This window comes from Naegleria gruberi (assembly GCF_000004985.1).
Source record: "Naegleria gruberi genomic scaffold NAEGRscaffold_6, whole genome shotgun sequence".
Classification (NCBI taxonomy): domain Eukaryota; phylum Heterolobosea; class Eutetramitea; order Acrasida; family Naegleriidae; genus Naegleria; species Naegleria gruberi.
Window position 1 is genome coordinate 146,199 of NW_003163321.1, and position 26,095 is coordinate 172,293.

Below are 26,095 nucleotides of genomic sequence, written 5' to 3' on the forward strand. Positions count from 1 at the left end.
CTATCCAAACACTCTCTTCAAATACTGTCTAACTTGTATCAACAAAACAAAACTTTTGCGGCCAGGCACTGAGAAAAGCCAGGCACTTGTTTTTTTGAGGGTTTGAATTTAGCAAGGTCTATATTTCAAAAAATCCAAAATCAGCGCTTCTTGCCTTTCTCACAAATAGTGTTGGGGTATTGACCACCTAACATTGTGTTAAAAGAATGTTGTGGTCAACCAAAGGCGCACATTGTTTGGCACGAAATGATATTTTGGAAATTTTTGTGTGATGACAACACCTTCAATACCCTAATTCTTGTTGGAGTTTCCAATTAACTCTTCATTGTGAGGTTTTTTACTTGTTTCTAATCTATCTCTCAGGTAGTAAATAATATGAATTCAGTCAGAGAGCCATCAAGAGCCGGCATTGGGATATTTAATGAAAATACTGAAAAAAACTAATGAAAAGACATTTAAACCTACAACAACAATAGTCATTTCAAAACACCTTTAAAAACAAACATTAATGTTGTCACTTCTTCCAACTGAAGCAGCCAGTAGTAATACTCATCATCATCACCTTCATCATACTCAATCATCTTTGGAAATAAGGGAAGACGATTATTCTATTCATTCCGATTATGATCCTCTTTCAACCGGAAGGGAATCATTTGTAAATAACATCAACAATATTGAGGAAGAAATTGGAGAATCCTTAGACACTATCAGTAGTAACAGTGGTAGTGAGGAATTATTCTTTGGAATGGAACCAACCTCAACACAGAATAATCAGCATCATCATGATCCTTCTAGTCATGGATCGTTTCCAGCTGATGTTGAGGAGGAAATTGAAGTATTGCCGGGGGAGGAGGATGACGATGATTCAGATAAAGATTTGAATTCGTCTGAAGAAAGAGGAAGGAGATCAAATATGAGAATCAAAACACATGACATGAATTATTCAGTAGATGATTACTTCAAATCATTAAATGGCAAGCTTCCTTCTCCAACATCACTTCCGAATCTAAACGATACAATTGAGGAATCTCTTGCTAGTGATGATTCCAATGAAAATACTCCAAAGAAAGCAACATCATCAATTATATACAAGAAGAGATTTCCAGTGCCAATTTCTGAACCAGTCTTTTCTCCTCGAAAGGATCGTCTTCTCAAACATTGTTCAACTTTCTACTTTCATCCAGAAACAGCTCAATGTTCCCATGATTCCCAGCTCGTTTCACCAAAGGAGTACTCTTCATTCCTCTCTCGTCATTCAGATTTCAACTCTTCACCGAGTAGTTATAACATCAATAGTCCCCAACAGCAACAATCAGCTGCTCTAATCACACACAGTAGTGTCTACACAACTTGGAGTGACGGTAGCAATAGCATCGGGAGCTTTAAAACCAACTCTGCCACTACTGCAATGAACAACACTACAGTGAAAGACTCAACGATCGAACCATCAGAGGAAAACCCCAACCGAACAATTTCTCATCTTCCTTCAGTGAGCCTTTCCAATGTTAAGAACCTCACGGAACGACAAAAAAATTTACTATACTCTATAAAGGTTGCTAAGGTTGTTAAGGAGAGTAATCATCACTCGACCACTAACAACAATTGTAACAAGGACCTTAATCATCAACATCATCATTCTCAACAATCAACGGTTAATAGTAATAGTGAAAAGTCTCCTGTTACCGTATCAAAAAAATTAGGTTTATCAGAATTTACAGTTGCTAATAATAATAATAGCAACAATAAGAATCCATCATCAAATTATCGCATTAAGGAGGAAATTCTAGCACAATTATCATCTCCTTTGAAGAGGAAGTTGAAAAAGGAGGATATATTTGATTCTACTGTGCAACCATTAACATCATTTAGAAGTGACGAAGGAAGAGAAGTATCTGCTGTTGAGGAGTGGATTGCCTTTCAAAAGCAGAGAATTACTGAGGACGATAATATTGAGGATACAACTGGAGAAGGAATTTTTGAATTTACACAAGTGAAGGATTCATCATTGCGAACATCAACAATTATTGGAGAGGACGAGCAAGAAAACAACAACATGACTAGTAATTCACTGAGTCCCCCATTTCACTTGATCAAGAGGAGTTCCAACAAGACAATGCAATTAATTTCATCAGATATTCCTATTGTACATAATGCTTCATCTACTGCCTTGTTTGCTAACATTCCACCAATCTTGAAACCACTTCAACTCTCACAGGCTAGTTCGGCCCAATTAGAAAAGAAACAACATCAAGTGGTGAGGAATTCCATTCAACAATTTCGTTCAAATAAGCATGCTCTCCACACTGTTCCGAAACCAACAGTTTCAAAGAGTCAAATTGTTCCACCAAGTGCCAAAACATCAGCACGACCCATGGTGGCACAACCATCCCCCAATCTAGTAATACCAAATCAGCACGTCGAAGATGTTAAACCAGTGAGAAGAAAGAATGTACCTGTAATTAATGTTCCTCAAATTAAGATTACCGAAAAGATGCAAACCTATGCTTCGTTGCATCAACTCAAATCACCATCGAATCACAAACAACAAGATTATGAACTGGCAGCTGATTCAGTATTTGTCGTCGTGTCTGGTGATGTTCTCAATGAAATTCGAGAAAAGAATGAAAAAGTTGAGAGAAAGAGACCTTACGAGATTATATACTTTGATAAGAGTTTATCAAGAGTGAAACAAGTTGTTCCATGTGGATCATTTACAATTTTTGTTGCGGAAGGTAAAGAAACTGAAAGAGTGTTTGTAATATATAAGGAAAACCCACTCCTTCATCCAACCAAAAAGGTTGAAAATGTATATAACAAGTACTTTACCTTTTGCAATTCAAATTTTCATCCACAACTGAGAGAAGTTGACTACAAAACTCTTATCAGGACTGAGTTTGAGAAGAATAACGTAAATCTAGATCCATATGTATTGCAAGATCCAAAAAGTTTGGAATTGACTGAGGTTTATGGAACACAAGATGCATTCATGCTCAAAATGAGGAATAATTTCTGTATCTTTATACATTTTGCAGAAACTGCGGAAAAGGTTAAAATATCCTTCTTTGAAGAGTATGCAGGAGGAACCATTGATTGGATTGAAACAAATCCCTGCTCCAATACCTTACTCTTGTACGGTCACGCAAGAGGGAGAACCAATTACCTGTTGGATATAATGGTATTGGATCCAGAGCCGAGGAGAAGAAAGTTGCAACTTCCACCAGAAATATCTCAAAACAATATAAGGATTATTCGAGTAGGATTACACAGAATTATTATAGTGACCAATGACAATCAATTGTACATACATAGAAGCGAGAAGAAAGGATCTGAAACATCTGAAAATTTTGAACTGTTTGATAAGGTTTGGGAAGCTCCTATCAGGCAAGTGAGATGTGGAGGCTATCACAATGTGGTTCTGCTCCAGAATGGTAATATTTATGCGTGGGGTTTCAATAACCACTACCAATGTGGAATTTATGAAAATGTTAAAAACAAGATCCCTATGGTACCTATCACTCTCTTAAATCAACCCAAGACGATGGATGGAGAAATAACAGATATTCAAGCATCTTATCTCACTACGAGTGTGATAACAACAAATGGAGTGTGGACAATAGGAGACATGACCGCAAAATTGAATACCTATGTCAAATCAACAGATGGTTTAAAGTATAGCATCATTCCATTTGCCAAGTTTAACTTTTTACTGAATGCCATGTGGAGCTCGGGAGACCATCTTGTCTTGTTCAATCACAGTGAAAATCATGAAGGTATACAGGGCTACTTCTCTAAGAATTTGAGTAAGATGCTACACATCGAATCTAGTCAAGATGAAAAGAGTAAAAGACAATGATCAACTTCTTTGAAAAACTAGTCTAAATGACAAACTCCTTTCATTAATACCTTAATATCAAGCGCCCTTATTTATAGAAACCATCCTTAAAAAAATAAAATAACGCCATCACAGTGTGGGAGGACAATTTTACAGCAGTTTGTAGAGAATGAATTTATCGAAGACTATTCTTTTGATTGTCTTGTTGGGAATTGTTGTCTTTCTTGCAACCACTACATTCGCACAAAAAGTTCCAACCAACAAAAAATTGGTTTCTAAGGCACAAAAACCAAAACCTTCATCTGTTCCAACCCAAAAGAAGAAGAATATTGTTAAGTCATCTTCTCCAGCAACAGGGAAGATAAAGAAGGCTACTAAGCAAGTAAAAAAGCCAACCTCCGATAAAAAGAAGAACCTAATAACAAGTTTGACAACATCAAAAGTTTCAACAAAACCTAGAAGTGAAGCACAAAAGACATCTCCAACTATTGATCGCAGTGTACTCAAATTATTCAATGCTCAAGCAATACCTCCTGTCGCCCAACAACAACCTCCTAAATCAAGAACTATTGCAGAAACTCTCAAATTATTAAATGGAGAATCTCAAAAATCAGTTGCCAAACCTGTACCAAAGCTCAGTACTCAATCAACTTCAAATACATCCATCACTCCATCCACTTCTAATCAAGTTGGTTTAGCTAAACCTCAACCAAAACCAGTCACCAAACCAAAACCTCAAGAAAAGAAGAACAAGTCGAAGAAGCCAGTAAAGAAACATCAAGAAAAGAAGGCATCTGGATCTAGAGTCAACATTTCCAATCTTATCAATGTTAATCAAGATAGACCACATCACGACCATCATCATAAAAGACACAGAAGACATCCAAAGAGAAGACTCAGTCGTAATGAGAAAGAAAAGAAATTGTTCTTTAGAGACCTTGTCACCCTTTTGAAGAAAATTAAAAAAAATAATCAATAAACTTTATTCCCTGTCTACTGAGTATGCAATATACCATGAAATAGCTGTCAAGTCAGCTAATTGTTTTGTGAGTTGTTTTAAGAAAATTTATTTTAAATAATTTTTTAATTCAAAAAAATGAGCGAACAAATAAGTCTTCCCTCTGCAACAACATCTGAAGCAAATAACAAGAGTAATAGTACCACTACTATTAAAATCAATGCTGCTGGTCAACAACAAGTAAAAACTTCATCATCAAATCCGGCACCAATAACAACACAACCTAATAGTAAAATCATACTGAATAACGATGAACATAAACAATTATCTAAACAAAAGTGTGAAAAGTGGACGATATATTATGCCAAAGAGGATGGATTCCGATTGGAAAAGGAAGATTTAAAGAATAATAGATTTTTAAATAATACAGTCACTAGTTATTTGATGCCACAGGAAAAGTTGGTGTCGAAAGATTATGTTCTGGGACGTAAACAACAATATGTAATCTCTAAGAGGAGGGAACCAGTTAAATCATTCAAGAGAAAGGATTTGGAATTGGAAAAGAAAGCAGAGGCCTTAATTGCCAAGCAAATTGAAAGATATAATGCTGTTTATGTAGTATCAAACAAGACATTGAAATATAGTATGGAGGAAGATTTTTCAAAGGAGGATATTTCATCATGGCCATCAACAACTGAAAAGGTTAGATTATTCAAATCTAGTAAGAGTAATTTGGATGCTAAATTGATAAAAAAGGAACATGATGAAAAAATGAAAGCATATGAAGAATCACTGCTCCATCAAGAAGTTAAAGAGGAAGATACCAAACCAAAATACGAGATTAAGAAGAGAATTAGATTTTCAAATTTTGCAAATGTAGCACGAGATCGAGTTGAAAAAGTTGACAAGATTGTCTTTAACAAATCTAAAAAGGTGAAAACAGATAATGCAATTGTTGTTGAGAAAATCAATGAAGATAATAGTAGTGACGAAGATGAGGACTATGATGTTAGTGAGCTAAGTTCATGTGTTGTCTCTTACGATTCCATAATACAGTTTGCCAAAGATGCAAAAGAAAGAGCTGAAAAACGATACAATGAGGAATTGAAAGATGGAATTCCACTCTATGATTTATAGACAGTTAGCATTAGTTTATTAAACTTGAATTGTACAATCATTTTCTCTTTGGTTGGGTCGAGTACTTGGTTGCTGTTGGCAGATGTGAGCTCGTCCTCACACCTCCTGTTGAAGTATATTGTATAGGTGAGGTGAGACCAGAAGTGTAACCAGAAGTGTATCCAGAATTATAAGCTGGAGATGCACCCATATTTCTCCCTCCAGAAAGATAACCTCTAGAAACAGCTGGAGCATAGGCAACATTTCTGGACCTAATTGCTCCAGAGCTTGTTTGAACATTTTCAGTGTGTTGAGACGGTTTCGTGTATGAGTTTGAAACAATTACTCTTTCCCTTTCTCTTTCTCTTTGATTGCTTACTTCAATATTATTGTGAGAGTTGGAATGATAGTTAGAACTACTTGGTGTGTCTTGATAGGATTGATTGGTTTGATAAAGGAGTACATTACTAGATCCTTGTTGTGTTAGTACAGCTTTTTGATTTTCAATTTGCTGTTGTTGTTGCTCTTCAAGCCAAGTTTGAGCATTAGTACTTATTGGCATTTCAGGTTTCATATTATTCTGTAATTATCCAATACATTAAATAATTCATATAGGAATGAAAGGAGTAATATTAATATTTCTTCTAATCCATTGATAAAACTTACAATTCTCTTAATTGTCCAATCGAAAACATAATCCATTTGATATCCTTCTCGTGTAAACAAGTCACGGAAAAGTTTACGGAGATAGGCATAGTCTGGTTTATCTTCAAATCGGAGCGACCTTACATATTTGAGATATGTAGCAAATTCTGATGAATAGCCCTTACAAAGAGCTTCAACAGTTGTTGACATCTTCTTTTCACTAATTAAATCGTACTTTTGTTGCTTTGACTGGGCTTTTAATCCTTGCCAAGGTAAGCTTCCTCTAAGGAAATACATGAAAACGTATCCTAAACTTTCCAAATCATCTCTTCTCGACTGCTCAATACCAAGGTGAGCATTGACTGATGCATAACGGGCTGTGCCTGTTAAGCTCTTATTGTCTTTGAACACAATATGTGCATGAGTTTTACTGTCTCTGTATTTTTTGGCCAATCCAAAATCTAACAAGTTCGATTAGATCAACAATGTTGAACGAAAAAACCACTTACCGATTATGTAGACGTGGTGACCTTTTTTGCCTGTTCCCATCAAGAAGTTATCCGGTTTAACTGACCTAGTTAGATTTCAAATAAAAAACAAAATAAAACTTACTATCTCTGTGAATAAAATTCTTAGAGTGAAGGAATTCTACTCGTGAAATCATCTGATCAGCTAACATGAGAACTGTTTTAAGTGAAAATTTTCTTCCACAAAAATTGAATAAGTCTTCCATGCTTGGACCAAGAAGATCAATAACCATCACGTTATAGTCACCTTCAACACCATACCATTTAACGGAAGGAACACCAATTGCAGGTCCTCCGAGGTTTAATAATTTGTATAACCTAGATTCATATAAAAGTTGTTGATGGCGAGTCTTGACAGACTCTAATTTGATAGCAACCTTTTCTCCGGTCTGAATATTTGTTCCTGTTGTTTGTATTGATGATAAAAAGTTGTTGTTGTTGTAGTAACATAAAATCGATTTGATGAATAAATGCAGCAAAATAATCATCATCACAAAGTAATACATTAAATTGGTCATGATGATGAAATGCTTGCAAACAAACCTTGGTAAATTTCTCCAAAACTACCACTTCCAACCTTACGTCCTAATTTCCACTTTCCACCTACTCTGAGATCCATATTGTTGTTTCTGTCGCTAGCTAATATTAAATTTTTTTTTTAATTTTGGAAGGGAAATCCAAACACTGATAATATCAAAAATGAATCGTTGATACCAATCAAGAATTATGCTACAAAACGATTCTCTCCAAGTATTCGTTGTTGTTATTATTATGGTCTTGAATCAAAATCTCGTTTCAGCAGCACACAAGTAGTACACGGAGAGATGGCCTTAATGTGCCGTTATTTTTTTCGTATTGGAAATGTAAAATATCGTGGCGCCAAGTCGTAAATTTGCCAGTCGTTACGAAATTTTTATCTGTAAAAATATTTTGCCAAGTAATAAAAATCCAAAGTTTTTCATCACCCGATTTAGCAATTTTTACTATTTGTGTTTTTTGATGAAAGAAGCAGCAATTATCAATCACTTGGTTTCTAGTTTTTTAAAGAATATATTATTATTACTATTTTATTTACAATTATTGAAAGGTTGTGGAGCATCTCTATGTGTGTGTTTTAAAGTCGCAGGTCAAAATTGATATGAATACATGATATTACTAAAGTGGAAATTTAAATAATTATTCATGAAGAAGGGAACTACTAATCGTAGTGAAGTGATAGAAGTGAATTGTTAATCTTGTTAGATTACAAATCATACATGACAACATCTTCATCTTCATCAACTTCTCTAGTAACAAAGGAAATATCGGAAAAGTAATTCTTATTGCTTTCATCTTGATCATAGAGTGCTTGGTAGAGGTGGCAGAACATTTCATTCTGATTTCTACTTCTCTTTTCCTTCGAAAAGAGATAGATACTACATGTTCTAAATCCTGCCGAAACACAATAATCTAGTTGTGGATATTGCTTCAATTTTGCAGATAGGAACGTTTCATGTTGTGGTTTGATATTGTATACTGGCTGATCTTTGGTAGTTAACTGTTTGCAAGAATTATTTCCACACACGTAGACATCTCTAGATTCAGAAACAGCAATCATTGAGTAGAAACCAACAATTTCCTTGATTGATTTTCCACTAAGGAAATCACATTGAATGAATCCCTCAGTGACATAGTTTGCATTTCCATTCACATATTGTTCATCTAAGAAGAGAGCTCTATCATTGGCAGTTCCACAAACATAGACCTTATCATCTCTTGTTTGAATGAAGGTTGATAAACTTCCACACCATACATTGGTGATATACTTGTGTGGCACAATCTGCTTTGAATCTTTCAAGGATTCAGTGGATGTTCTCTGATTATTACTGTAGAATGGTTCGAGTGGAGCAAAAACTGGATACTTTTTACCAATGGCATTGAATTGATTGTCACCAGCAGCATACACAATTCCATCTTCAGTTAAAAAGAGTGAATGATGACTTCCTGCAACAATTTTAACAATCTTGAGTCCTTTTCCACCATCATTACTCAATCCACCTTCTTTCAGAACAGTGACAGGTCTGAATCCACTTGAAACATTGACATGATTAGGCACACATCCTATTTGATTTTGTACATTTCTTCCACAGGCATAGACTATACCAGTCTCTGTCAAGACAAGTGTATGATAATATCCACAGGCAATTTCCTTAATTTTCTCACCTCCAAATGTCGAGGAAGGAATGAGTTTTGGCACTGGTTCTCCAACACTCTTTTCAATACCAAGTTGACCATCTCCATTCTTACCAAACACTACAATTTCACCAGTGGACATTAACACAACAGTGTGGCCTTCTCCACTGACCAATTTCTTGACAAAGTAGCTTGGAGTAAGAGGAAGTTTTGGTAAGGCAACCGCCTCCACATGATCTCTTACTTCATTGGAATGACCAACACCTAATTCACCCACAGAATTGGAACCAGTTGCATAAAGTCCAGTCTTGGTCAAGTAAAATGTGACATTGTAACCACAGTCAATTGAAATGAGTTCCTTAGGATCACATGGAAAGAGTGTATTATTCGATTTGCAATTATTCATTTGAGCTGCATCTGAGAATGGAATTGAACTATTTGAAGAATTGGAAGGGGAAGTTGCCACTGGCTTTGGTCTCTTTGATTCAATATCTGTCTTGACATGTTCTACTAAATCCTTAGGAGAAATCCAACCAGTACAATTCATTGAAGGAACACTATATCTACTTGTAGAACCACTGATAAATATTCTATCAGGCAATTGTTCCAATGTTGTGGTTGAGCAGGGAAGTTGTTGAGAATAATTGTGATAATCATTTGAGGAGCTACATCCCTCTGCAAAACTAATCAAACTTCTCAATCCATATTTCAATGAGAAGGAATCACGATAGGAAAGTTTGGCATAGTCCAAATCTTGAGAAGAGGAAGCACCACTCGATCTTCTCTGATAATTATATGATGATGAAGGCGAAGTTTTATCAAAATCTTGACTCATTTTCCACTATATATTAATGGTTTTCAATTGTGTATGATAATTAATTGCCGAAATGTTTCTTCTGCTTAGAGAGTTTGTTGAGGTTTGACGAAACTCTTTTTTTTTAATGTTTGAAATCTCTCTCGCTGGTTATTCTGTACGGGAATCAAATGGAAAATTTGATGCACGTCAATTTGGTTTAGTTTGATGTGTGTTGTACGAATGTTCTTGAGTTGTACAACAAAAAGGTAAAACTGGTTTCGGTTTCTTTCTGCTAAGTGTATGATGGTTTGTGAGGAAGGTATTTTACGAGTCAGTTATGATACAACGTAGATTTTTGAGGGATATCGAATGAGTTCTACGGCTTCGGATATTGTTGTAGTTTCGAATAGAAGAGAATCAATGAGAGATGAGACAATACTTGACGGGTTGAGCAAGTATTGTGTTTCAAAATATTGATTGTAAAATATTATCAATGTTATTGGGGTTCTTTTTTCTATTTAAAAATCAAGAGAAAATAAATTGGTTTCGAATTGGGGACTTTCTATCATTAGATGAAGCATTTCTAGTGAATTGACCTCTTTTGATAAAATTCTATTAAAGTGCATTGAATAACGGAACTCTATTGTCGTGTATTTATTAGGTAATAGGCCACCGATCCATAACATTCCTTAATTGGGAATTATTTGAATTCGAAAATTTCTAAAACTAGTCCAAATAGCAAACTTTGAATAATTGAATTAGTATTTAGCTTTGATGTACATGTTCAAATTGAGACATTGACGACTCTTGTCAATATTCTTCCTCAAATGAAAGTCAAGGATGTATCACAATTAGAGGTAAATTTAGTATTGTTGTAATCTTGGGCAATAACTGATGATCCACAAGGAATTTAACTTGTGCCAACAACGTTTAAAAAATTTATGGTGGTATTCGCATATCAAGCAAGAATTCACAAGTTGCTATAATCAAATCAACACTTTAACAAATGAAATTCTTAAAGAAATTGGCTAATTCCTCAGCAAGTGGTCGATCTTCTGGTTCTTTTGATAACATTCTCATGATAATATCAATGATGTCCTCTCTGATACCTGTGTCTTTCAATTCCTTTCTAATTCTATCAAACACCTTTTCTTCACCTTCTCCAAGCAATTGTTGTGTAATTGATGCTTGATTCAAACACTTAAACTTGTCACAAATAATTAAATATAAAGTCACACCAAATGAAAATATATCTGTTGGATAAGAAGTTTGCTTTCCCAAATATAATTCAGGTGAAACATAATAAAGCGTTCCTGTGAAAGTGTGAGCTGTAGCTGCTTGTTTTGAAACACCAAAATCTCCAATGGCAACTGAAATCTTTGAGCTTTCTTCATCAAATTCATCAACCATGATATTATTTGCCTTGATGTCACGATGAATGACTTTTTGATTTCTATGTAAATAATCAAGACCTTCACCCACTTGATTAATGATTGAAATTAGTAATTGATCAGAAGGAGGTTTTCCATGTTTAAACAAATGATCCAAATCTCCACATTTGTAATATTTCATTGCAAGACAAATGACTTTTTGCTCACTGGCTTGTAAATATTCATAGGATCTTACAAGATTTGGATGTTGGAAGGACAGACATTTGGAGAATTCACTGCAAATTGCCATGAAATTGTCTTGTGTGGCTGAAATTGCCTTTACAGCAATCAAATCATTCGTATTGACATCAGCGCACAAATAACATATACCAAATCCACCTCTTCCCAATTCCTTTATAATCTTGTAAGTGTGATCCTTTGAGGAGAAGGTATTGTCATCGTTCTTACTAGATTGTTCGCTACCCTTACTTGATACAATCGTTGGAGGAGGCATGAATGAATTGTCTTGATTCTGATTCAAAAATGCAGTATACGAAAGCTCTGTATTTTGCATAGAAGATCCATTATTACTACTGGTTTGTGTTGACCCGCTCTTTTCATTACTAAGGTAATTGGTATATGAAGGCATTGATGAAAATGTTGATAATTGGCCTTGATTCATAGTATTTTCAGAACCGTTACTTGTAAAAGTGACAGTGATTAGCTCTTGATTTTGATTCAACTTGATAGCTTGCTCTTTCTTAGATTGTTCCTCCTTAATCTTTACCTGTTCTTCCTTTAATCTTGCTTCTTCTTTCGCCTTTCGTTCCATTTCTTCCTGCTTCCTTGCCTTCTCCTCCCTTAATCTGACTTCATCCTTAATCTTTCTTTCTTCTTCATCCCTCTTTCTTCTTTCTTTATATTCAAACTCCACATCTTTTCTTATTTTTTCTCTTCGTTTTTCTTCCTCATTCTTTTCTTTTCTTTCTTCCTGATACTTGGCAAACCTCTTTCTGTACATTGAATTTCCAATATACGCGACAGGAACAAAACAAATAATGATAATGGTCAAAAGACTAAAACCTCCAATCACCCCACCAATGATAGCAGTCATTTGATTTGATGTACTTTCACCAATAACAGTATCACAATATTGGCCACTGGTGCTAGAATTTCTGCAGGAACAGATGTTGTTTCCTAGACATTTACCACCACCACTACAAACTGTTGGATCATCTGGAGCTAGGCCTTTACAAGTGAATGTATAATTGCAAAATATGCCAACATAACCAACAGTACATGAACACTTATCTTGAGAGAGGCAGGAACCATGGCCAGAGCAAACATTTGCATCCACTGGAATCAATCCACCACAAGTATAATTATATTGACACATGTTTCCAGCATAACCTTGATTACATTTACAGGTGTTGTAAGAAGTGCAATCTCCTTTTCCTGAACAAACACTGGTGTCTTCTGCACTTTTTTCATAGCAAACCGGTTTACCAATTGATTTGCAAATATTTCCAAATAGAAAGAAACCATTCTCATAATCACAGTATGGTTCAAGAACTCGTATCAAGTAGTGTTCTGAATCGGTAAAGTATAATTTACCATTTTCACCAACAGTTAGCCCATATGGCTCACCAAGCGTAGCCACAGTGGCATCTGATTGATCTCCATTAAATTCAAAATTTGAATTTGCACCACAGCGTCCAGCAATTGTTGAAATAGTTCCATTAACGTCAATCCTTCTAATACAATGATTTCCACTATCTGTGAAATAAATGAAGGATCCATAATATAAAACATTGGATGGTGAGTTAACTTGAGAAGCATCAACTAAAACACTTGCAACACCATCTTCAATTTGAACAATACGATTATTACCCGTATCAGCAATCAAATACTTTGTGTCAGAATAGAAATATAAACCCCTAGGTTCTCTAACTTGCATTGCAAAATTATAGGAAGGATCAGTAACATAAAACGTTGCAGAAACATTCATTAAGGTCCCAACAATGGTCACAATTTTGGCTGCATTTAAATTTTGCATATTTCTAATATTTTGCCATTCAGAGTAGTACAAATTACTGCCAACCATTGCCAATTTCTTTGGGCTACTCAATTGAGTTGGTAAAGTATTATCAGGACTGCTTGTGTCCATTCCATTGCCAGCAAGAGTTGAAACAACCCCACTTGTGTACTTTCTAATTCTATTATTCTTGGTGTCTGCAATGTAATAAACTCCTCCCTTAGCTACCCAGACATCACTCGGACTGTCGAACAATGCTTCATTTCCATCTCTGAATCCAGACTCCCTATAACTTCCAACCACTAACAACCATCAGCACCATCAAGCAATTATTTAAATTAAGAGTTCCTGTCTAAATCAAACACATACCAATCTCCACTTCATTCTTTGCCAAATTACATTTACTAATAACATGTCCTTGTTCCTCAGCAAAATACAAAGAACCCGAATAATAGAACAATCCTCTGGGTGTGCTAACATATCTTGGAGCATTACAAATTGTTGTTAGTTTATATTTTACATTAGCTATATCATCTGCAATACAAAAATCCATCACCATGACGGCGACGAGGGATATGACAATAAGGAAGGAAAAAATTGCCTTACTGTTTGTGTGGGAGGATCTTGGCGTCCTCATATTGAACAATTTTTATCAAGTTTTGTGAAGAAAGTTCATTTTGTAGTTTTTGGAAAAGAAACCAAGACACAAGTTGTTCACCTCAAAACCTATCATTTTTTCATCATCTCATGACCTTGTCATGACCGATTAAAATCCATCGAATCATTGTCAGGTTTTGAGATAATGGTGTTGTTAGAAAAAAAATAGTTGTTGTTTCGTTAATTTCTCCACGATTAAACAATGGAATCTATTGCAGTGGATTATCTTCTTCCTTTTTTGAGGATATTTACTCCTCAATTCTGTAGCTAGTCACTTGTAAAATGAAGAATCTCTTACCAATCTAACCAAACAGCAACAGTCCTGTTGTTGCAATCCATCCAGACAACACCAAGATTCAGAGCACCAACATTACAATAGAACATCCACCCAAACCCCCTCGACAACAGTTTCACAATTACCATCATTTGATCACTGAAAATACCAAAAAGGTGATTGTCAAGGAACTCGGTAATGTTTCAATAGGTAACAGAAACAATTCAATTAAGGAAATCTTTGACTCTAAAGATACCTTAATAAAGCTCAGTGCAATACTATTCGAATGTTCGTCTTACCAAAAAATTTATTTCCAAATTATTATGTTGTCTATTTAACGGAATGTATTTAGTGATCAACTTTTGATTACTAATATTTTATTCTAAACCTGAAATAATGTACTGAATCTTATCAATCTTATTCTGATATTCCTCTTGCATTTTGTTTGACCTATCAAAAAATACCTGTTTCTCATCATTACTCATCCTGTTCCAACAATTTGCAACGATCGTTGCTTGGTTTGATAATGAAATATTTGGATTTTCTGACACCACCTCCATTCTTTTCTGTTGAGAGAACAACATGTATGGAGAGGGAACTCTTTTCACTGTACGCTTCTTAAAGAATAGCAAGATTGAGGGCAAGAGTCCACACAGAACCTCTTCAAATGTTTTCCTCTCTGCAGAGGTACTACATGGAGGAAGGAAGATGGAAACTCTGCTTGAGGTGCTGAAGGAATTATCAATGACATTGAATAGAAATGTGCTTCCCAGACAAACTATTGTGTGAATAGATGAGAGAATGTAAGGTAAACCAGAATCATGGAAGATTACAATTCTTCCCGAGTTAATTTTGATGGAATTGGTTAATAATTTGGAAAATTTCAATTTTTTCAAAATGGAATTCAATTTTTCAATTTGTGATCGAGTTAAAGGTTCCAATAATTTTTCAATAATTTCAAAAAGTGGTACTGTATCAGATGAATTGGTGTGTGGGAAATGGGTTCTCCTTTCCATTAGTGCAGTAAGTATCAGAAACTTTCGATGAAAATTATTCTTCCAGAGCAGATTAGTTTTGATTCTAATTTCATTTTCAAAACATTTCACACAACTTAGTGCCTCTAAAGGTTTAACCTCCTCAATACCTTTTTTCCATTGCTCAACATCATTTTCAATAGTTTGTGAAAAATTAAATTTCATCGAGTCAAGCTCTTCAAATTCATGACCATTTACATCATTGATGAAAGGAGTAGAAACACAAAACGAATGTTCGAAATAAAACTTGGCAAATTCTGTACCAGATATAAACCGATACCAACCCTTACAAACCATCATCAAACAAGCACAACTGTTACAATAATTCGGATGAAAAACTTCCATCGGTCTTAAATAGAGGAAAATATTTGCCAATATTAAATCTTGATCAAACCATTCGCAAGTTATTGTTATTTGATTAGCATTATCAACTTTCTGAAAATCATCATGTTGATCATGATCGGAAGAATTGCCCAAGTTTCGAATAATTTCCTTCGTATTTTCACGTTGTTTGGAAATAAAGTTTTGATGAGAGGTGATTTGCTTCTTGTCAAGTGGTTTCGGTAATTGATTCGTAATTTGCTTGAGAGAATGTGGATGGATTTGGTGGCGATGATTTTGTGACATATTTTTCAACTTTAAATATTCTATTTTCTGATTACAACGATTGAATTTCCATGAAACTCTTGACTATTATCGCATTGTTAGTGATAGGTTTCCATTGGAATAGTTTCGTTTCTCATTGAACCAGTTACAACATTTTTCAAATTGATTTACAAATTAATGATAAACTTTTGGTTCTATTAAAAAGTTTCGAATAAGGTAAATGAGATGGAACTCTTGTAACTCTCCCTTAAAGAAATTTAAAGTTTCGTTCAACCTAATTGAACTGTACTTCTTGAATGTAAACTTCCAGAATTGAATTCAAATATCAAACGTTCATTTTCTGAACGATTACTTGATCTGCTTAAGGATAAAGCCATACTATTTATTTCCTTCTTTCGTCTCTTTTATTAGAAATGGTATTGATGTAAGAAGGTAATTACTCTTAAAAACCTGCAATTTTACACGTTTTTTCATTTAATAAAAAAGTGCATTTCCTATTCGAAAGGGTTTCCATCTCTGTTCATTTAGACATTTATTGTAAAATTCCAGAATTATGAACCGAAACTTTTAAAGTAAGGAAGAAAGGAAAAAGACGAAACTCCTCTCGAATTGAACGTTCTAACGAGGTACTTTTTTATACTTCTTTCTTATTGGGACCCCCTGAAATTATCTATCATTCCAAATGGATCTAATTAGGTTTGTGTGTTTCAACATCTTTTTTCTAAATTGATCCAAACTTCATTCGTTTCGTTTCGAATATTAAAAACTTTCGTTTTAAATATAAACAGACTTTGAATTAAAAAAAGAGAACAAACAGCCACCGTTTCGTGTTTTTAGAAATGAAAAAGTCCAACAGTAAAGCTAATTCTTCATCTTCTTCTTCAACCATCACCATGATCAATTCAAATATTTCATCTTCTCCTTCAAGTAGTAGCAACAAATCTAGTCAACCAGGAAATAATTTTATAGCTAGACCAATTTTTAGAGGAGAATTCAAAAATTACAAAGTTGATAAACCAAAAAAGATGAGCAAATCAATTAAATCAAATCAAAGAAAGGAGAAGAAACCAATGGAAACTCAAGTCAACTTGCAAAAGACAGTTCCGATTACTAATCAAAAGAAGGAATCAATAATGAGCCAACTCACATTCCATGAAAGCTATTCCAAAGATTTGTGTCCATTCGGAAAGGTTAAAGTTAAGAATAATCCTGTCAGAAATCATCCCTATGTTCAACAATTTGTTTTGAATACTTGTCAATCTACATCTACAGTAATGGATAGTGGAAGTTGCAGTTCATTTTCATCACCATCTAATAGATCTCCTAAATTAACAATTTCAAAAACTCCAATTGAAACTTTACAACCTCCAAAAAAGGAAAATTTCATATTTCACTTTAAGGTAAATGAAGGAAATCCACAACAAATAACCAATTTACAAAGATCTTCACCATTCCAAACATCATTCAATTCTTCATCAAGTTGTTCTTCCATGAGTTCTTCCCAAAATAGCAATAATAGTCAATTGACATTTCCAAATCAAGATACAAGTTGTGTGAATGCAAAGCCAATCATGATGGAAAGTGCCATTGTGCATGAACCAGAATTAATCATCTTGCCACCTTTCAGACAAGTTGATAAATCAGAGAATATCAAAATTCCTTCCATTAAATATATTGAGAGCATGATACATCATCCAACAAGAATTCATTCACAATAAATATTGTCCTTCAAAATTAAACTGTATTATTAAGCCAGAGAAAATCTCTTTGAATGTTCTAATCGAAACAAATCCCAAATGTCAGCCAATGTGGAATAGCTTCTAGGTACATTAATTACCTTAACCTTAATCATTCATCAGGGTGGTTAGCTCAGCGGTAGAGCACCGGATTGCAAAGTTAATTGCAGCAGACATCCGATGGTCACGTGTTCGATCCACGTACCACCCTACCTTTTACCTTCTTTTGAGTTATAAGAAATTGTTAATTCTTCTTTTGAGTGTTCTTTTAACTTGTATTGAAAAAAAGCTCGTTCAAGATAAAGAGTGAATGATCTTCATTAAATTCTTATTGATAAATTAACTGTGAGAATGGTATTATTTGGGTTAGCTTGGTGATTAATCAGAAAGGTGGCATTTCATGAATGTTTACAATATTACAAAGACAGTCTCAGAATTCTAAAATAGAACTCAAATTGTTGTTTGTTACAAAAGACACTAATCTCTTGATTGGTTCTTCGGTGAGAAAACAAGGATTTTTGTGTCTCTTGGCAGACACAACCTTTATAAATATCCAACCTTGTAGCATAGCAATTTTAAAAAACAAAGCGAAACCTTTCCATCAATAACAAAGAATGGTAAAATCAGATCAACCTACCGCACCAACTGGCACACGTTGTAAAACATGTGTTTGTGGAGAAACAGGGTGCGAACATATCAAGCAATTGAGAAAAATGACTGGTAAAGGGAAACCATATATCAAAAGCTTTAATGAAAAGATCCAACGTTTAATAACATTAGAAATGAAGGACGAATTTGAGAAGTTTTTAAAGGGAGAATTGACAAAAATCAACTTGGATTCTCTCAAGCCAAAGACTGGAAAAGAATACGAACTTGGTATTAAAGTTGAATTTTATGATGTCATTGAAGTGAAGTGGAAGAAAACTATTCAAACATGTGACAACTCTAACTCAAGTATTGGATCAAGTGCTAATCCACTCCGTTCTCCACAAACAGGTAATGATATCTTAAATTTTTTTGAAGAAGCCAATGAAGACAACATGTCAGATTCATCAGTCAACCTTGATGAAATGAATGAATCTCAAACAATCCATTCACAGCCTAAATATAAGTGTATGGTAGATACTCCAGAAAGTTTGCAAATGATCTGTCTATCTGATATTGAATTGAGAAGCTATTCCAATTTAAAAACACGTTTGAGTGAAAAGTTCTCATGTACTGTTGGTAGCATCTATTTCAAATATCAACAGGATCGTAAAAAGTGCCTGTTGGAAGATGATAGAGATTTAATGGATTTATTTAGTCGTGAATTAATAAAGAGTCAAAAGGATTGGGAAAACTTTATAATTTCCATTTGATTTTGGATTAAAAATTAATAATTTCTTATAACTCAAAAGAAGGTAAAAGGAAGGGTGGTACGTGGATCGAACACGTGACCATCGGATGTCTGCTGCAAATATCTTTGCAATCCGGTGCTCTACCGCTGAGCTAACCACCCTGTTGTGGTGTTAAGAATTAAGACGATCACTGCAGTACCCTACATACTAAGGCTATACAAAACTCCACCATAATAATGAGTGCTTTGTTTTGGGTTGAGTTCAAACAAACTTTACAAAAAAATGAAGCAACACACAATGATGAACAATCTAAACAACATTCCAACGAGTTGAGAATGGATCATGACGATGCACTAAAGAGACTCAATGTTCAATCATTAGAAAAGTTAAAAATTGCCAATCAGCAACATTCCGATCAGCAAATTAATGATGAAAATTCTTCATCGTTTATGATGGAAATTAATTCTGATCCTCATCAGGACGGAATTAAATTACAAATAATTAAAGGGAGTATTGTCGATCTGCCAATATATATCGATACTATTGTGAATGCTGCTAATGAAAGTTTGATGGGAGGAGGTGGAATTGATCAAATTATTCATGCTAGAGCTGGTGATGAGCTCAAATTGGAATGTAAAACTAAATATTCTCCATCTTGTCTGAAAATGAAAGGTTCCATTACCTATGGAAATGATGAATTGGAATATAGATGTGCCACTGGAGAGGCTGTCATTACTCAAGCACATAATTTGAGTGAGAAATGTCAATATATTATTCATACAGTTGGACCATATTTGGATGAAAATGGAAATACTCAACCAGAACTATTATCAAACTGTTACAATTCATGTTTACAGTTAGCTATGGAAAATAATCTGAAATCTATTGCATTTCCTTGCATTAGTACTGGATATTATGGTTATCCAATCGAAGAAGCTTGTAGACTAGCTCTAAAAATAGTCAAAAACTTTCTTCATTCACATCTGAATAAGCAATCATCTTTGAGGCATATCATTTTTGTAATTTTCAATGATTTGGAGTTTGAAATTTACAAAATTTTATTTCAAACCATTTCGTCTTTGTGAACACACCAAAAACAGTAGCTGAGCATAACCAAATCAATTTAATTCAGAACAACTTCAAATGTAAGCCACAGATTGACACAGTCAAGTTAGATATTGGCTCAGACGATAAAAAAGAGGATGAAGAAATCATACTAGAAATAGCAATGTGGATATTTCCAAAAGTTTTTAAGAGAGTTACTTCTGGAATGTATTAAAATCGCTTATCCTGAGCTAGAACATATTGCCAAGTTCATTGAAAGTATTTCCAGTTTTCTGAAAGGAGGAAAAGGACATCTACCTGTTTGGTAAATTGAGGAGAAGAACAATACTGAATAATAATTTACAAATTGCTCAATCGAATTGTTCTAATCTTCTTTGTTTCCTCACTCTTGTTAATGATAATTCTCAAAACACCATTCTCCAATTGAGCTTTAACTTGTTCAAGGTTTGCTTGTTTTGGGAGATAGATACTCCTTTTGAATGATCCACTATTTCTTTCTCTAACAAGAATCTTGTCCCCACTGTTCTCCTGTTCAACCTTTCCACTTATTATCAATACCCGAACTTCCTCATCAATATTAATCTTTAAATTTTCCCTTTCCAACCCAGGAACATTACAAATTACTTTAAATTCCTTTGAATTCTCCACCACACCAAGAGCAGGTTTAAAGTAATGTTTCTCTTCTTGTGGTGTGCCTCCATTGAGAGAAGATGATTTGCTTACTCTCGGATCGAACAAGAGAAAATCAGAAAACAAGCCAGGAATACCATGAATTAAAATTCTTCTTTTCGGAGATGCTGATGTTCCTGTACTACAATCAGTGTTGTTAGAACAATTCTTTTCAGGAGTACTCTTGTTATTGTCTTGAGAAAAAGCCTTTCTTTCTTCTGCTTGGGTCATTTCGGTTTTTTTTAATCTTGTGCTTGGAAATTCCGAAACTCTATTATGAAGAGAAATGTTGATGTGGAAATGTAGTAACTATCCATCTTTTAACAATTTCCATTAACATTTTAAAAATGTAACGGTTTTCCTACGCGTTTATCTTCATATCTTGTTCATCCATCTCCGAAAATAATAATAATATTAAATTCAAAAAGGCTTAAATACATAAATTACAAACTCATATCGCTGCTATTGACTTCTTCCACTTTAGATAAGAGAATCATCAATAATCAAAGATTAGAAAAAAATGCAAAACTCCAAGTCGAGGAGTTTCATCTCCGTCTTTGCTTTCATCTTGGTGATGACATTATTTACCAGCAGCAACAATCAAGTATTAGCCAATAATAATAATATTAAACTTGCTGGCTCACCAAAGCACGTCTATCAAGTTGGAGAACCTGAATTTTGGTTCCATCAACGTATCGATCACTTTAATGCATTGAACACTGATACTTTCCCACAACGTTATTACAAGTTTGTTCCGGAGGGAGTTTCAGCATCATCACCTAATCACTTGTTGTACATTTGTCCTGAGGCTACTTGTGGAGGAACACCAAATAATTATGTGAAAAATTATGCTATGGAATTGAAGGCTACAATTTATACTTTGGAACATCGTTTTTATGGTAAATCAGGTATGTTTTTCAATGATGATGATGATGATATATTAATTTATAATGTTGAATATTTATTAATTTATTGGATAATATTGGAAATTTGATGAATGAATTAATGTGGAATAATGTGTGAAATTGTATGAATAATTGGAATAGTTCCTTACAAATCAATGAAGACTGTTAATATGGCCAATTATTTAAAGACAGAAATGGCATTGGCTGACTTGTCAGTCTTTATTGAATATATTGCAACATTGCCATCAGATAATAATACTCCTCATCAATTTATTATTGTTGGATGTAGTTATCCAGGTGCATTGAGTGCATTCTTCTCTATGAAATATCCACATCTTGTCAAGGGTGCCTTGTCATCATCTGGTGTTGTCAACTCTATTTTGGACTTTTATACTTTTGATATGCATGTTCAACAAGCTGCTGGTCCTGAATGTACTGCTCTCTTGACTCGTGCTACTTCTATTATGGAAAAGATGAATCCAACCAATTTGTTGAGAGATTTCCAAGCTCCAGCAGATATGGATATTAGAGATTTGTTCCTTCTTTTTGGTGATATTGCTGGTGAAAGCGTTCAATATGGATATCATTATGAATTGTGTAATGCCATGAAGAGTGGTAACACTAATTTGGATGAAGTTATTTATCAAAATTTCCACAATTATTCTCTTAATTTTTTCTACAAGGTATTCGAAACCTCACCATTGGATTATTACAATGGAGCTATTGGTAATGATAATTATGATCCTTCACAAGGAGCTAATGGTGGCAGATCTTGGTGGTTGCAAACCTGTTCTGAACTCTCCTATTTCAATACTGCCCCACCAAAGAATTTGCCATCCATTAGAAGTAGATGGTTGGATTTGGACTATTTCTATGACAAGTGCAAAAAGATCTTTGGATATCCAATTAAACCAAACACTGACTTTGTCAATAACCAATATGGTGCCAAGCAATTGTTGAATACCACTACAGGAAGAACTGTCTTTGTCAATGGTAGCCAAGATCCTTGGCTTAGAGCTGGTGTTGATATTGATCCAAAGAAATTCAGTTTCTTGATTGAATGCAACAATTGTGGACATTGTGTTGACTTGAGAGGTTGTCCAAGTTGGGCTCAAAATCAAGAAATCAATTATAAGTGTGTTGAAAATGGTAATGAACAAGTTGCAAAGATTAGACAACAAACTTTAGCAATTATGAAAGTTTGGTTCCACATGTAACATTGAATGAAAAAAACTATTTATGTAAATTCTTTGTTTTTAAAAAAGTTCCTCACTAGCATAGGGTACAAAGCTTAGCTCTGTAGAAATCTTTCTCAAATGTTGGATCTTTTCGTAGGGAATTCTACTTTCGTAAGTAATGGCATCGTTTAATTGTCCCATAGATACGGCAGGGTGGAAAGCCAAATTTCCACTCAAATATTCTGCATACCTATTGTGAATGAGATCTGAAATGTCCAATTGTTGTTTTATGAAAATTCCATCTCTAGAGAATGCCAATCGCATATTCTTTGAATCAAAATAAACACCAATAACGTATTCACAATTAGTAGTATCACATGGATAAGTGAAAATATTTTGATCAACACCGAAATCATATGTCTTGATTGAGGTATTTCTATAATCATGTTACAACTCTATTAATACTAGTAGAAAACAAACCTCAAATAAACGTGATGTCCTTCATCATAATATCCAATTCCAAGAGAATTTCCTGATCCAACATAATCCAAAAATGGTACGTCCAATGATTTTGTCTTGATTTCAAATCTCTCTGATAAACGATCAAAACTCATTGGATCTTCCACTTTACATTCCGATAATATATCTATCAATATCAAACCCATCAAGAGATTATCAAAGGTTCCACTTTTGTGAACTCTAAACTCGAAAAAGTGAATTCCACTATCATAAAGAATTGGATTATTCACAATACACATTCCAGCATTTGAAGATTTGTAATCTTGATTCATCCTCACAGTTCTTCCAATCGTGCAACTGGTACTACTACTACTAGATACATCCTGTCCAACTGAACTGAGATAGCAATCCTCCTTCTCAAAGATGGTCATCTCCTTATAACACATCTCCATTCTAAAACATTTCTCCAATGGAAGAGATAATCCCATCACTCCACTACGAATAAAGGCCATTCTAAAACTGGTAAATTGATTCAATACTTGTGAAGAAGCAAAATTTGTATTCAACGAATAGGAACGTAATAAATGTTCATACAATCCATCATTCATTAAATTTCCTTCATCCCTATCATGATGAATATTTAATTTCTTCAATTGATCGGAAAGTAATTGATCATCGGAAGATTTTGCAAAATCATCGTGTTCAATTTTCGGAGGATCAATCAACTTGTAAAATCGCTCACAAACACTCGGCAGTGTAATCATGATTGTTTTCAATGATTCGGTCAGGTAGATGAAAATTTCGATTAGAATTTCATCTGGAATTTCATCCAGCAAATTTCTTTTCATTTTTTTTTAAAGTTTTTTTAATTTTTTAGTTTTTTTTAGATTTTGATTTTTGAGGATTTTGTGTGAAATGCAAAATCAAAGAACTGCTTACTGATTTTTGAGGAGGATTTTCAAGGAAAATTATTCAATTTCACAAAACGAGTGTTCCTTACTGAGGAGAATTGTAAAGTGGTGAGAGAAATGGATTTGAATTAGTAACACGGTGGAAGCAGTACTCCCAATGATGGTCTTTGATGTCATGGTGAATATTAATCTGCTAAACGTGTGATGATTTCTGTCTTTGTAAGGTTGGTTGACCAATCAAACCAATCAAACGAAGGTTAGGAACCTAAAAAATAATATAAATAGAACAAGCAGTTTCTCTTGAACGTGACGAAAATCAAAAAAAAACAACAATTTTCTCTGATCATCATCACACTTTAAAAGATTCTAATAATCCTCATCAAATTAATAATACTTGACAATGATTCTTTCTACTACCTCTGATAATAATAGTACCATCAACACTGCTGTTGAAACTAATCAACAACAAAAAGAAGAAGAAGAGGCCAATCTATTCGAATTGTTTAACCTTTCTCCAAATGTTTACACTTTCTCTCCTTCTGAAATGGATGATGCTTTCCGTTACATTTTCGGTGATGATTTGAGTGTTGTTACAGAAAGTACAAACTCCTCAGCAGAAGAGGAACAACTTTCTACAGAAAATGTTGACATTTCCAAGTCAACTTCTTTAAATGATAAGAAAGAAATGAATGAATCCATGGTGAGTGAAGAGGTGGATCAACAGTCATTGATACGTGAGTCTGGTATGGGAATTGGTGTTAGTAAACCTCCACCATTGACAAGTAGAGAGAATATTCCACAATTTCAATATTTGATCCCAAACCAAGGTATTGACATTCATCCTTTACAACATGTGAATGAATGCATGACACAAGTCAACCAAGAATCCAATGCTAAAAAGAGAAAAAATAACACTTCCGTTGGTGATAATGCAAAGAAACTGAAATGTACTTTACCATATTTAGAATTAAGTTCTCTAGAACTAAAGGAATCAGCTCCTTCAAATTCAGATGACATAATGTACGATTTTACTACCAATCATCCCAAGATCCGTGAGAAACTTTATATTAAGGTTTCATCTCCATGTGAATTGGTTCTGGATACATACTGGTCAATGAATATTACTGAAAACCCAAAAGAACTTGGGAAATTTACTCTTTCATTTGAGAAAGTGGGTACTTATAATGCGACAACATTGAAATCACATTTAGTTTCTGAAATGCCTAAATTAGAAAGTGAATCGACTAAGAAAAATGCACATGTCTTATTCCATTTGAAGATTGGTTCACATGTATTTCATATTCATTCCAAAGGAAAAATGAAAAAGAAAGGAAATACTTCATTACCAAGTGTAATTGTATTAGATGTCAATAATCAAAGTGCCACTCTTGAATTAGCTCCACAATCTAAAACTGGAAAGAGAGGCAATTTTCAAAGTGGGAATTATCCTTCCATCAAATTCAAATCAGCTCAATGAGAGCTGTTTGATATTAATGGTGCAACTCTAACTGATCATTTTACAGTTGAGTGCAAACAACTAACTTCAAAGTTCCAAAATTCAAAGTAATTCAGGTCCCTAATCTAGAACTAAGGTCCATAGCTCAAGCTCACTACTCGAGAAATAGTTTATTCTTTCGTACTGATTTGTGTATAGTATACGAAACTGGCAGAAAAGTTGCAAAGTCAGTGGTGCTCTAGTTTTTGCGTGCTTGCTTTAGAAATATCTGTGGTCCCATTTCGGTTTGTTAGATTTTTATTTTTTATTTTTACTTTTTATTTTTTATTTTTATTATTTTTATGATTTGATATTGGG

The 26,095-nt window shown here is 34.2% G+C and overlaps 14 protein-coding genes and 2 non-coding genes across 16 annotated transcripts; 9 read left to right on the plus strand and 7 right to left on the minus strand.

Moving 5' to 3' along the window:
* Positions 1–508: 508 nt before the first annotated feature.
* NAEGRDRAFT_63207 (uncharacterized protein) lies at positions 509–3,853 on the plus strand (the record flags this gene model as incomplete). Its single annotated transcript, XM_002681257.1, has 1 exon — positions 509–3,853. One exon carries the CDS (start codon positions 509–511, stop codon positions 3,851–3,853), a length of 3,345 nt encoding a protein of 1,114 aa, XP_002681303.1.
* Positions 3,854–4,001: 148 nt separating this feature from the next.
* Positions 4,002–4,811, plus strand: NAEGRDRAFT_63208 (uncharacterized protein; the record flags this gene model as incomplete). Its single annotated transcript, XM_002681258.1, has 1 exon — positions 4,002–4,811. One exon carries the CDS (start codon positions 4,002–4,004, stop codon positions 4,809–4,811), a length of 810 nt encoding a protein of 269 aa, XP_002681304.1.
* A 117-nt stretch (positions 4,812–4,928) lies between these two features.
* Positions 4,929–5,964, plus strand: NAEGRDRAFT_56976 (uncharacterized protein; the record flags this gene model as incomplete). The annotated part of the gene is made up of 1 exon (XM_002681259.1): positions 4,929–5,964. The coding sequence occupies one exon, from the start codon at positions 4,929–4,931 to the stop codon at positions 5,925–5,927; it is 999 nt and encodes a 332-aa protein (XP_002681305.1). The 3' UTR covers positions 5,928–5,964.
* On the minus strand, positions 5,926–7,719 carry NAEGRDRAFT_82964 (casein kinase). The gene is made up of 5 exons (XM_002681403.1): positions 7,622–7,719; positions 7,164–7,481; positions 7,061–7,120; positions 6,573–7,012; positions 5,926–6,486 (listed from the first exon to the last, which is right to left on the minus strand). Exons 1-5 carry the CDS (start codon positions 7,695–7,697, stop codon positions 5,965–5,967), a joined length of 1,416 nt encoding a protein of 471 aa, XP_002681449.1. The 5' UTR covers positions 7,698–7,719; the 3' UTR covers positions 5,926–5,964.
* Positions 7,720–8,129: 410 nt separating this feature from the next.
* On the minus strand, positions 8,130–10,085 carry NAEGRDRAFT_78369 (uncharacterized protein; the record flags this gene model as incomplete). Its single annotated transcript, XM_002681404.1, has 1 exon — positions 8,130–10,085. One exon carries the CDS (start codon positions 10,083–10,085, stop codon positions 8,322–8,324), a length of 1,764 nt encoding a protein of 587 aa, XP_002681450.1. The 3' UTR covers positions 8,130–8,321.
* Positions 10,086–11,045: 960 nt separating this feature from the next.
* On the minus strand, positions 11,046–14,088 carry NAEGRDRAFT_63212 (uncharacterized protein; the record flags this gene model as incomplete). Its single annotated transcript, XM_002681405.1, has 2 exons — positions 11,046–13,753; positions 13,821–14,088. 2 exons carry the CDS (start codon positions 14,086–14,088, stop codon positions 11,046–11,048), a joined length of 2,976 nt encoding a protein of 991 aa, XP_002681451.1.
* Positions 14,089–14,759: 671 nt separating this feature from the next.
* Positions 14,760–16,043, minus strand: NAEGRDRAFT_46309 (uncharacterized protein; the record flags this gene model as incomplete). Its single annotated transcript, XM_002681406.1, has 1 exon — positions 14,760–16,043. One exon carries the CDS (start codon positions 16,041–16,043, stop codon positions 14,760–14,762), a length of 1,284 nt encoding a protein of 427 aa, XP_002681452.1.
* An 818-nt stretch (positions 16,044–16,861) lies between these two features.
* On the plus strand, positions 16,862–17,740 carry NAEGRDRAFT_63213 (uncharacterized protein; the record flags this gene model as incomplete). Its single annotated transcript, XM_002681260.1, has 1 exon — positions 16,862–17,740. One exon carries the CDS (start codon positions 16,862–16,864, stop codon positions 17,738–17,740), a length of 879 nt encoding a protein of 292 aa, XP_002681306.1.
* A 140-nt stretch (positions 17,741–17,880) lies between these two features.
* Positions 17,881–17,969, plus strand: NAEGRDRAFT_t78. The gene has a single exon. It is a non-coding gene; the product is annotated as a tRNA-Cys (tRNA).
* Positions 17,970–18,372: 403 nt separating this feature from the next.
* Positions 18,373–19,116, plus strand: NAEGRDRAFT_63214 (uncharacterized protein; the record flags this gene model as incomplete). The annotated part of the gene is made up of 1 exon (XM_002681261.1): positions 18,373–19,116. One exon carries the CDS (start codon positions 18,373–18,375, stop codon positions 19,114–19,116), a length of 744 nt encoding a protein of 247 aa, XP_002681307.1.
* A 51-nt stretch (positions 19,117–19,167) lies between these two features.
* NAEGRDRAFT_t98 lies at positions 19,168–19,256 on the minus strand. The gene has a single exon. It is a non-coding gene; the product is annotated as a tRNA-Cys (tRNA).
* A 372-nt stretch (positions 19,257–19,628) lies between these two features.
* NAEGRDRAFT_4381 (uncharacterized protein) lies at positions 19,629–20,159 on the plus strand (the record flags this gene model as incomplete). Its single annotated transcript, XM_002681262.1, has 1 exon — positions 19,629–20,159. A coding segment is annotated over one exon (531 nt), but the record flags the coding sequence as incomplete, so codon positions are not given.
* Positions 20,160–20,499: 340 nt separating this feature from the next.
* NAEGRDRAFT_63216 (uncharacterized protein) lies at positions 20,500–21,060 on the minus strand (the record flags this gene model as incomplete). The annotated part of the gene is made up of 1 exon (XM_002681407.1): positions 20,500–21,060. The coding sequence occupies one exon, from the start codon at positions 21,058–21,060 to the stop codon at positions 20,500–20,502; it is 561 nt and encodes a 186-aa protein (XP_002681453.1).
* A 343-nt stretch (positions 21,061–21,403) lies between these two features.
* On the plus strand, positions 21,404–22,951 carry NAEGRDRAFT_30675 (uncharacterized protein; the record flags this gene model as incomplete). Its single annotated transcript, XM_002681263.1, has 2 exons — positions 21,404–21,737; positions 21,876–22,951. The coding sequence occupies 2 exons, from the start codon at positions 21,404–21,406 to the stop codon at positions 22,949–22,951; spliced, it is 1,410 nt and encodes a 469-aa protein (XP_002681309.1).
* A 39-nt stretch (positions 22,952–22,990) lies between these two features.
* NAEGRDRAFT_63218 (uncharacterized protein) lies at positions 22,991–24,219 on the minus strand (the record flags this gene model as incomplete). The annotated part of the gene is made up of 2 exons (XM_002681408.1): positions 22,991–23,348; positions 23,393–24,219. 2 exons carry the CDS (start codon positions 24,217–24,219, stop codon positions 22,991–22,993), a joined length of 1,185 nt encoding a protein of 394 aa, XP_002681454.1.
* A 463-nt stretch (positions 24,220–24,682) lies between these two features.
* On the plus strand, positions 24,683–25,759 carry NAEGRDRAFT_63219 (uncharacterized protein; the record flags this gene model as incomplete). The annotated part of the gene is made up of 1 exon (XM_002681264.1): positions 24,683–25,759. The coding sequence occupies one exon, from the start codon at positions 24,683–24,685 to the stop codon at positions 25,757–25,759; it is 1,077 nt and encodes a 358-aa protein (XP_002681310.1).
* Between the last annotated feature and the right edge of the window lie 336 nt (positions 25,760–26,095).